At 37.5% G+C, this 11,969-nt stretch overlaps 1 protein-coding gene across 2 annotated transcripts; it reads left to right on the top strand.

The window, feature by feature from the left end:
• Positions 1-3,955: 3,955 nt before the first annotated feature.
• LOC126791416 (uncharacterized) lies at positions 3,956-6,351 on the top strand. 2 transcript variants are annotated; one of them, XM_050517867.1, is made up of 2 exons: positions 3,956-6,019; positions 6,228-6,351. In XM_050517867.1, the coding sequence occupies exon 1, from the start codon at positions 3,959-3,961 to the stop codon at positions 5,999-6,001; it is 2,043 nt and encodes a 680-aa protein (XP_050373824.1). In that variant the 5' UTR covers positions 3,956-3,958; the 3' UTR covers positions 6,002-6,019; positions 6,228-6,351. The 2 variants fall into 2 exon arrangements, with proteins under 2 accessions (XP_050373824.1, XP_050373825.1); XM_050517868.1 differs by having other exon boundaries at positions 3,956-6,026; positions 6,228-6,347.
• Positions 6,352-11,969: the final 5,618 nt, after the last annotated feature.

The raw sequence follows: 11,969 nt of genomic DNA, 5'->3' as shown, positions 1-11,969 counted from the left end.
GTATAAACTTCGCCCGGTAATAAATGTTTGATAAACCAAATGTAACAAACCAGCTGCTGTCGAGGTTATCTCCTATCAAAGATACGGTATATACTAGATACAAGCGATAAAGATACTCCTAGTTTAGACAGGAATGATTGATTTCTGATTATCTCTTTGTAACTGATTAGAACTTCTAATATTGTATCTAGCTAGTATCGTTGATCACTTGTAAAGGCAATGTAGTTATCCTGTAACCACTCACTTATATATAAAGACCTCAAGACCACTTATCATTTACCAATTACCATAACTTGAAGAACCTATTCATATCTTGCATTCTCAACCCCAGTATCTACTTTTATTTTCAGGTTTATATGAGGAACACAGTGCATCAAAAAATCATTACTTGGCTGAGGTAAGAAATGAAGTAGATTGTATAATGCTTATGACTTTTATTATTGCAAAAATATATATGAATAGGTCTTGATGTAATGAATGCATACTTTATATTAATCTTGAATGATGCTACTGGTGCACTTATATCATTGTCAACCTTGAATTATGCACAGGGCCGGCCCTGTTACAAAATGACCTCAAGGCAAACAAAATTCGGAGGCCCTTAGACATTTGACAAACAAGAAAAAAAATTATATTAAAATATAAAAATATCATTAAAAATATACAGCGTAGGTTATTAAATAAAAATCCTCTTATTTTCTTTTTTTTAGCCCCAGACTTGAACTTTCTAATTCTATTAGGAACCATGATAATACTGTATTTACAAAAAAGAAATAGACATCAATACAATATCACATAGGTTATTATCACAATCCGATTATCATTTTTTTTATTTCCTAACATAGCATATTACACAATTATAGTCAAAGAAAAGAAATAGGCAAATAGATTGAGAGAGGAAATTGACATGGACAAATGAAGATCATACATTTATGAAGATTATTCTTTTTTTTTCTCTCTAACTGACTAACTTTCTTTTTCTCTAGTTCTTCTTCTAATGGATCCTATCATCCTATGTTGCTCGGCTGCCTGCAAAACCTTAGAGTTTATTGGCCTTGAGAGAGAGAGAGAGAGAGAGAGAGAGAGAGAGAGAGAGAGAGAGAGAGAGAGAGAGAGAGAGAGAGAGTTTAATTTCTAGCTCTTTTGGTTGGAAAACTTCTTTTTGCTATTTCGAGTTATGTCTGCTTCTCTTATGGATTTCTTTAATGTATGAGCCGCTTGTGGCCACGGCTTATCCCATTAATGTAATTATTCATGAACAAAAGAGAGAGAGAACACGTTAGAAATCATGGATGGATTGATGAATATATAAAACAATAAAGACAAAAGCAACCACCGAAAGTTTTTGAAAGAAGAAAAAAAAGAACAACTTGTCTAAATTCATTCCACTCACCAGTCAAAAGCACCTCCTTTTAGTAAAAAAAAAACACATTCATTCGATCAAAAACACCACGCTTATATTAAAAAAAAAATTAGAGCACGCTTATATTAAAAAAAAACTTTAGAGACCCTTTAATTTGGAGACCCCAGGCGCTGGCCTGCTTCGCCTTACCCTAGGGCCGGCACTGATTATGCATAGCTTAAAGATGATGTTGGTTAATATGTGAGAATAGCTAATCTCAAATTAGGGATCACCTATATCATTTGGATTCATGAAGTTGACGTTGTGTCTTCAATGCTTGGACCATGTTTGTATATAATGTAAAATTTCAGGTGTGTTAGATGCTAATTGTCTAATGTGCTTTCATTATGTAAGTTGACATTGTGACTTCAAATGCTCGGACAACGTCTGTTTATAATGTAAAATTTGAGTATGTGTGCTAGATGCTTATTCTCTAATGTATTTTGCTCATTAACCTGTAACATGGATTTTATTGATTCTTGTAGCAAGTTAGGGGTGCATGGAGACCTTTTGTGCAGTATGACCAAAAGTTGTTTCAAACTGGGGCAGAGATTGTGCCCTTAGTTAGGAATGCGTGTTAATCTCTTAGCAGATCGATGAGAGTTTTGTAAAAGGATCCCTTTTGTAAAGACCTAGTTATAGGGGTTTTGAGCTATGTACTTTCAGTATTTGATCATTTAGAAGATGAAATGTCATCAAAATTTTCCAGCGAATATCCAATTAATTTGGCATTTTATTTTGGGTTAGGATAAATATCATCGAAAAGAAAATATTTTGATCAAATCTGGGTTAATCTCAGTAGAACCCAAGTGGTTGACATCTCTTAATTTTCAATGGGGTAGCAAATTGGCAAAATATTACCAGCAAATTGGTATAAATAAAAGGTAGGGTAGTAAATTGACACCAAAATGAATCCTAGAGTAGTAAATTGGCTACTAGGCCAAGCCTTTTACTAAAGAATAACACGTGCCCAACGCTTTAAACGGTGAAGATGCCTATTTTTGAAATGGTACACCTCTTAAGATTGAGAGTTTATATGTCATACTAATCACATAATAATTGTTTATTTTTTACTCATAAATTCATACAATATTACCAAAAAAAAAAAATCAGAAGAGACACGTTACATCATATATTGTCCTTATACAAAGTGAGTCACGCATGTAGGCTGTAATCACCATGACTGGTATCTTCACAGTTTACAAATAAGCTTGAGAATATGCTCGAGCATAGAAACTAAACCATCACCTAATTTCCAAACAAAAAGTAAAGTAGCCTAATATCTTTCACGATTGATAAAACTGTATATATAAAAATCAACGCCGACTCATCTCTACTACTATAATTGGAAGTCTGATTTTAGTGTTAACAACTTCACAAAAAAAATACAATTATCATGTGAAGATGTGATTTACCAAAATATAAGGAAATAAAAAATATCAAAAAAGGGAGAACTGTAAAAGAAAAAGAAAACATTAGTCTCTACTATTATAAAGCCTAAAATATTATTCGTATTAAACACAATTACATAAAAATTATTTTTTAACAAATAATATTACAATTAACTTTGGAGAAGTTTTAAATACACACCCAATAAACTCTTGATACACACTCCTATTATTCAATAATTCAAATAACATTTTGCATATATGTTGAATGACCAAAATAAGTACATGTAATAATTCAGAAAATTAAAAACAAATTAAATTATCAAAACTAAGAATTTATTTTTAGAAACAATTAAAATAAGAAAATTTACAGGGAAATTTAAATTAGTATATATTTTGATAGAAAATTAAGCGAGAGATTCAAACAATCAATTCATTCTTTAATTTTCACCAAAAAATATTATTTCTATTTTTAGAGTCCCAAACAAGGTAATTCATGAAAAGAATTATAATTTTTCATCATTCATTAAATTTCATCTTCATACATTCTTAACAAAGAAATGTTCATCTTCTTCAAACAATCAATTCATCCATTTCTCTTATATATATATATATATATTCTTCATGTTGTTTATCATTTTTATGGTTAAAGAATTTGGAAAAATAAACAATTACAATCTATAATGATTCGTAAGAACAAATAAGAATCGATATGAACATCTATAAGATGTTAATATATATATATATTAATATACTAATTACGGTAAAAAGTAACCTTGTAAATCTAAATAATGACGTATTTTGTGATTTTTTAATTTAAGGATATTTTAGGTTTTTTATGTGGTGTATTCAGTAAAAATATTGGAATGAGAATTGAAATATATGGTGTATTAAATATGAGTGTGTATTAAGAAATTTGAGGTATGTATTTAAAATTTGTCTGTATTTAAAATTTGAGGTGTTTTTTTTATCAACAAATAAACAGTGTGATGCTCTGGTACGATCTACAGATAACACGTGCAACGAGTGTATTTGTAATGAACGGGAACCTCCAAACCTAACAACCTAGTAAACCCAAAACCTCAGGCCCTCACCTCAGCCTTCCATGCTTCGTGAGCTTCTTCTTCTTATGGGATTTGTCTTTCTGAAAGTACTGAAGCTTTAATCTATGGACTCGTCGAAGCCTTATGTCCGACTCTCTGCAGCACAAGACATCTCAGAATCATCTAACCCACAACAGAAGCTTGGACTTTCCAGTTCATCTTCACTTTCAGGTTCTGTTCTTATCCGTGCTCCTCTTACTCTTGATTCTGATTCGGACTCTGAAATCAACGGTGGTAATGAACTGGGTTATATTACTAGTGGCAGTAACATTAGTGTTGGTTCTGAGTGTGGGTTTGTGAGTGGGGAGGAGTTTGAAACGGCGTCGGAGAGGCCCTTTGTGGCGGCGGACTCGGTTGAGGAGAGTGGCTCTGTAGAAAGATATGAGGTTTTCTGGCCTTCTGTGTCTGACCCAGATGAGTATGAGGAAGTTGTGGGGAGAGTTATGGTGGGTGATCAAGTTTCGGAGGGAGTTAGGCCCATTGCAAATGTGTCATGGGAGAGTGATGGGAGTGAGGAGATTGAAGAAGTGAAGGAAGAGAATGGTGGATTGTTGGGTCATGTTAAGGCTCTGGTCTTTGGGTTTGTGGAGCAGGTTAGTATTGCGCCTAGAGTTAAGATATGTGAGGTTGAAGAAGGGGAAGAAGATGAGTCCTTGGTTGTTGATGAGTCGAATTTTGTTGAATGCGGAAATGAGGATACTGTTCAAGCTGTTGAGGAGTGTAGTTTTACTACTGCTGAGTCCAGTGAAACGAATTCTGCTGAGACAGCTGAGTTGAACTTGAATGTATTGGAAGGTGGAGAGAAAGATAAGTATGTCGAAGAAGAGTCATTCGTGGGTGAAAGTTGTGAGAATTTGGAAGAATTTGGTGTCGAGGGTAACGAGAAGCAGAGTATGGGGGGTGGTCATATATCGGAGGATAAAGTTGAAAGTGATTGCTTTAACTCGATCACACCAAGGTCTGTTTTGGGTGGGAATGTGGCCACTGGACTTGGGATCCAAAATACGGTTGCTAATTGGGAGGGCTTGGTTTCTATTGGAGATGCTGGTGTGCAAGTTCAAGGCAGTGAAGCTAAAGTGGAAGTCCCTTTCAAGGAGAGGGGTTTCACTATGGAACATGACCCTATCAGCTTAGGTCTGTTTGTGGAGAGTGCCACACAAGAGATTAAGGTTTTTGAGGTTGAAGAAGAGGAGTCAGTGATGGAGGAGAACTCCTCCAATTCCTTTATAAAGCAGTCTGAGCTCGTTACAGATGGGTTGATCGAAGAAAATGATCTAGGTGGTGAGGAAACCATGGAACCATTGGAGAATAGCACGAGTATGGCAGAAGAGTCTATGATGCATTGCCCCAAAAGCAAAACATGTGATGTTCATAATACCGGAAGTTCTGGGGCACTGGATAGAGGAGTCCATTCAGAATGTGTTTTTGGTATCGAGGGGAGTAAAAATCAGATGAGGGATGACAATACGTATTCACAGCCAAATCTAGTTCTGAAGATTGTATATTTGGGTAAGCGCAATTTGTCTGAAGCTGCTGAGGGTGGTGAACCTGTACTATGTTCTGATTTCATAAAATCGATCACACCAAGTTCCAGTGTGAGTGATGAACACATTTTTGGTGGTGAAACCAAGGTGAGAAATTGTAAAATAGGTAGAAGGCTAACTGGTGTAGCCGTAACTCACATGGGCGAGGATGCCACCACTGGACTCAAGATTGAGGATCAAATTGTTATGGGGAAGAACTTGCTTTTGACTGGAAGTGCTGGAGCTGTGCAATGCCATGGTGATACAGCATGTGGAGCCAAACTAGAACTGTGCCTGAAGGAGAATAATTTTCGTATAAAGCAGGACCAAACCAGCTTGGGGCTATCTTTCATGAAGTGGGGTGGGGGTCTTGTTCTAGCAACTGATATACTGTCTCGGTTCACTGTTGGAAATTCTAAAATAGATGTTCATGTTGTATTGGACAACAAGCAGAGGGGAAAGATTGCTATAAGAACCAGCAACTCGGATAAAATCCAAAGTGCAGGGATTTTTGGGATTCTTTCAGTTGCAGTTTCAGCCTTTGGGTTTCTCCGTTCGAGATTCAGTGTCCAGAACTCAAGATAAGGAACATCCTTGTTCGTTGTAACTTGTAAGTCCAGTTTTCATGGTGTAAAGATAGTATAGTCCTGTCACTACAATCTGTAGTATTTGGAGGTCTCTCCACTGTAGTATTTATGAAAGTTAATGCAGTGAAGTCTTTTATGAGTTTTATTCTTTTAGTCTGAGTTTAGTTGTCTCGTCATGATGGTGCATGATCTAATTTCATTCTTGTGATGGTATAAACATACAGGTACAAAACTTTGGTTATCCACCGCAATCTCCTCACATGAACATCTAGAACCCTCAGCATTGGTTAAATGAATGGCAGTACATTCCATAATCCATATAACCCTCTGTAGTTTTTGTTTCTTGGCAGTAGTTGAGGGCTTGAGGCTTTGCTTTCTTGGCGGTTATTGCATTGATGGAACATTCGGTTGGCTTGTAAGAGCTGTTTGTATAGTTCTAAAAAATTTCTTCATTTTCACCATGCCAAAACTTTCGGAAATTCATTGTGTTGGCTTTAGGTACCTCGCTTCCATTGTTTCGGAAATTCATTACATGCTAGTGATGTTGTTTGCTTGTTGGCTATTTCTAACTAAGCTACATGAACAGCTTGACTACATAGTAGCACTTCATCATCACGTCTGCTGCGAAGTTTCCTGCAGATCTTCGATGTGCAGCTTTACTGTAATGGACAGCCTTCGGTTTGGAAATTAGAGTTTGATGGAATTGATGGTAAAAGCATAGTAGCAACTATTATCTAGGGAACAACCTTCTGCGTCTAGCTGAGGTAGAGACCTCGTATGTATAAAATTAATCAGGTTATGTTTCAAATCGAACCATTGTTATTTTAGGATATGGTAAATTAGGTGAAGCTGATCAATTTCACAGACGAAAATATTGAAACTTTGCCGAACAACAGGTACATTATAGGCACCAAAAGTCGCAAATAATAAGTGAGTTCTCGATTGCTCGATGTGTGGCCCTACACTGTAAAACCTCAACACAAAGCGAATTGCGCATTTTACTTGCTGAAAAATCTCTGTTTTTGTTCAAGATCCTTTTCAATCAAGCTTAAAAGGTCAAATGCTAACTATGACGCTCAAAATTATCTTTGGATGTGAGTTTCCAGGTTCTAATTCACACATTTGAAGATTTTTCAAAATTATTTTAATACTTATACAATCAAAAGCTAAATATGTCAAATAATCTGGTGTAGCTCATAAATTTCTTTGGATTTGAGATTCCAGGTTCGAATCTTGGCACCGGAAAATTCTTTTTTTTTTCTCCTTGAGATCCTATATTTTAATATTTATACAATCAAAAGCTAAACATGTCAAATAATCCAGTCTAGCTCATAAATTTCTTTAGATTTGAGATTCCAGGTTCGAATCCCTGGCATCGGAAAATTCTTTTTTTTTTTCTCCTTGAGTTCCTATATTTTAATATTTATACAATTAAAAGCTAAACATGTCAAATAATCCAGTCTAGCTCATAAATTTCTTTGGATTTGAGATTCCAGGTTCGAATCCCTGGCACCGGAAAATTCTTTCTTTTTTCTCCTTGAGTTCCTATATTTTAATTTTTATACAATCAAAAGCTAAACACGTCAAATAATCAGGTGTAGCTCATAAATTTCTTTGGATTTGAGATTCTCGATTCGAATCCTGGGGCATCGGAAAATTCTTTTTCTTTTTTCTCCTTAAGATCCTATATTTTAATATTCATACAATCAAAGCTAAACATATCAAATAATCCGATGTAGCTCATAAATTTCTTTGGATTTGAGATTGAGGTTCGAATCTTGGCACCTATATATATACAGAAAATCTCAGTTGTAGATGCTCGCACCGTCCGCACGCCCAAAAACTTGAAATTTTGAGATTCCTGCAAGTGTGGGCCGTAGCTGTTCGAGATTCATGCGGGCGTGGGCTGGTGATGCAGCTTCGGCCAGCACAGAAAGGAGCGCTGGGAGGGGGGAGCACGGTCGGCACCATCTGCGTCGTCGTTGCGCATCGCAGCTCGCCAAAATCGCCGAATCCGCACCGTGAGGACGGTGCAGACGTCCAGCTGAGATTTTCTCTATTATTACAATGAAGAATAATCTCATGGTAGTTGAAAGCTTGTTTCTAGCATTGAAGATTAAGGCAAAGGCCTATATCTCTGGCCAAAATTTTACTCTTTCACAATTAGTGGCCAGCAAAATGCAAAACATACTATGCTAAAATATGTCCACTACATATACTTCTGTAATACTGCCAATAACTCTAGTCAATGCATATAGCGGTATAACTCAGCCCGACTCATGTTATACCGAAAAGGCGTATAATCATAATACAGCAAACTGCACCAGCCAACCACTCAATGTTCCCAAAGAGAAACACACAGTTTTGTAACACAAACACACCCCAAATATAGAGACCAAAAACCATATGAAAGAAAACGGAATATACAGCAAAAACCAATACACAAAGCCAACCTTGCAATGAGATTGATGACATTGACTAGAGTTGAGCATGCCGCTCAGTCTTTGACCAATCAATCAGCCTCGCCCCTTGCTGTGCTACACTCTCATCAGCCCGGCCTCATTCAACATATGTTGCCTGAGTTTAAGGGGGTTCATCCTCACTGGTAGCCACTGCAGGTCTGCAGCCACAAGTCCTGAGGCATTGAATTATTTACATACACTGCTATCATCACATTACACGAAATCAGACTGTCTATCCATTTCCAGAAACATTTCCTTAATATACGAAACATTCTCCGACGAACTGTTGGTCACAGCTGGGAATAGACTAGCCATGGTACCAGCATCTGCTTTAAGTCCCAATGTCTTCATTTTCCTACAAACATCTATTGCATCATCAAATCGTCCATTTTGTGCATACCCAGCTACCATAGAATTACACGAAACCACATCTCTACATGGCATCTCATCAAAAACCAGCCGAGCCTCCACTAAACAACCACATTTCCCGTACATGGCAATCAGACCATTCCCAATAAACAAATTCCCAGCAAGCCCAACTTTCACAACAGCAGCATGTATCTGCAATCCCACCCCTAAATTATCCGACCCTGAACAAGCCTTGAGCACACAAGGGTATGTATAGTTGTCAGGAGTCAGGACCAAACCCAGTAGCATTCAAAGTTTTGAACAAAAGAAGAGCATCATGATACAAACAGTTATTCACACAGCTTCTAATCATGACATTACAGAAGACCACATTCTTATCGGGAACTTGATCAAATATGCAGCGTGCCATTGCGGGATCACCACAGGCAGCATAAGCTCTCATGAACTTAATACCTAGCGCCGCATCACCGAGAAAATGATCATTGACAATGAAGTTTGCATATAGTTTCCTCAATGTTACACTATCTGGGTATTGATCCAATAATCTACCAATGATTTGTCTAGCAGGAGTTGGGTCTCCAGTAGAAAATCCAACTGATGATATCAAAGCTGGTGATTCTTTGGCTGTCGAAAAATGTCGAAAAAGGGGAGCAATGGCTTTCATGTATTGAACTGAACTAGGGTCTTCAACTCAATCCAAAATCTCATGAATTCAATGATTTCAATCCAAATTCTATAGAACCCAAACCCCTAATAGCTTCACAACACCAGTTAACAAAAAAAAAAACAGAACTGCTTCATGAACCCAGCTTGCTTCACTAAAATGACTACAGTTTGAGCAAGTAAACAAGCTTCAAAGGAACAATCAACAAGCACACCTTTTTGAGGTTGTAGAGGATGCCAAAGACAGAATCAAATAACTTGAACCGGCGGTTCGGTCTGGTCGGGAGCGACAGCAAACGGGCCAGCTCAAATCTCAACTGTGCGACACTGCGACGAGAAAGAGAGCAACGAAGATAGTAAAAACGGTCGTAATCTGAACACTGAGGGGGTCTGGGGTTATAGAAAAATCAGAATATATATATTATCTGAGCGATAATCCCATATAGCTAATCTATATATAGTTTTTTATGCTGCACCTGCATGTCTGTGACTGTGAGAGTAGAGAAATACTCAAATAAGCAGTAAGCAGGAATGTAAATACAAAGACCTACAACAAGATATACGCAGTTTAATTGATGTAGTTTCGTAGTTGGATCATGAAACAAGGGGCACGCGCAGCTGTATAAGCTGCATCATGAATCCATGTTCCTTGATACATATACATGTACAGAGAAGATCAAGAGCAAACGTCCGCACACTGAGGGAGGAGAACACTGCCGGCACCATCCGTTGTTACACATCGCTGATCACCGGAATCGCTGACGTCCGCACTTTTAGAGAGTTGCGAACATCCGCTTACATATTCATATGGCTTAGAAAGAATATTTGGATGATAATCAAATTTCCCGATCCGACGAGGAACCTGAATGATCTAATGCTTGTTGCAATTGGCAAACTCTTGTCTTTTGATTGCGACTTTCCTTCTAAATTACGAAGAGATACTTAATAGAAATTATAACTGATTCTGTTAGCTAAAATAATTGCATTAAGAACTTAGACTAGAAATGGGACCAACTTCAACCTTTACACAAGATATAGCAGGATTTTTCATTGCTGGATTCACATATCACAAATTCACAATTGATCAATTTGAAACCGGCTGTGGGATTGGATTCATGAATATCACGATCCGTTTCCACGTTGTAATTGAATTATTTGCTTTCTGGAATCGAAGGAGGATAAAATTAAGGGTAAATTATAAAAAAATATCATCTCCTATCTTAAATTAGAAAAACATCACCACTTATTTCCTAATTATAAAAAAGTTATCTCAATTGACTTTGAAATTAGAAAATAGTCAACATATATGAAACAAAATTATAAAAAATCACTTTTTAAATATTTTCCGGACTGTTTTGTCTTTTTCATTCTTCTAATTCTGACCATAACTTTGCCGTCCGGCGATAGATTTGAGAATGGTTGGTATCGTTGGAAATCCCTCTCCCCACTTTCATTTGATATCATACCCACTTCGAACCGACCACCGTACAAGGCGCAGAAATCCTCACAAGGGGTTGCCGCCGTCGATGGCGATGCTCCAAGCAATTTCGGCAAAACCAAAGCTTAAGGTTCTCTAATTCTAGTTATTCTCATCATTTTAAGCATACTCGTAGCAATCTCATTTGAATTTTAACATAATTTCGCATATTTAGACATTTCCTCTCGGCCTATCACACTACTTGTCACACCCGCTGTCACACTACATGTCACACCTTTTGTCACACTACCTATCACACCCACTGTCACATTAACTGCCACACCTGATGTCACACCCACTGTAACTATGTGTTGTGAGAAGAAGAAAAAGAAGAAGAAGAATAAGAAGAATGACTAGAAATAATGAACATTTGTTTACTGTTATGTGATTTTGAACTTTTCAAATCAACTCAGACAATCTAAATATCGACATTAATATGATGTCACACCCCCAGCCACAGCACATGTCACACTACCTATCACATTATATGTGACTGATAGTGTGATAGGTATTGTGACAGCTAGTGCGACAACAGTGTGATAAAAAACCAGAAAACTACTATGAGCGCACCCTTTAATCATCTTCTCCAAATTTGGGAATTTTATCCGGTGAGCTACACCGGCAACACCAGTAGCTTCCATCTTCTTCAATTTGGATCTTGATTCTTTTCAAATCCACAACCAACACCACTCCTCCTCTTTAGCCCCTCATTTCCAAACAAACTGAAAACCAACCCCTCCTTCTTTAACCTCCAACGTCGTCCTAGCGCCGTCCCCGCGTAGCAGCACCATTCCCGCACCCCCAACGCCGTCCTCGCGTCTCCGACCTTGGCATGTCCCCTCCAATGATGCCCATGCGCCTCCGGCTTGGATGCAACTATAAAGTCAAAGGGAGCAGAGGTAGGCTAGAATCTCTAGCGCGGCGTCGTAAGCCCAGATTTGCCGACGAAGGAGATGTATGTATCCAAAAAGCTCATCATGTCCCCAACGCCTACG

The sequence above is a fragment of the Argentina anserina genome, chromosome 4 (genome assembly GCF_933775445.1).
Source record: "Argentina anserina chromosome 4, drPotAnse1.1, whole genome shotgun sequence".
Lineage (NCBI taxonomy): Eukaryota > Viridiplantae > Streptophyta > Magnoliopsida > Rosales > Rosaceae > Argentina > Argentina anserina.
The sequence above is the reverse complement of the archived record's forward strand: the minus strand, read 5'-3'. Positions and strand labels throughout refer to the sequence as shown.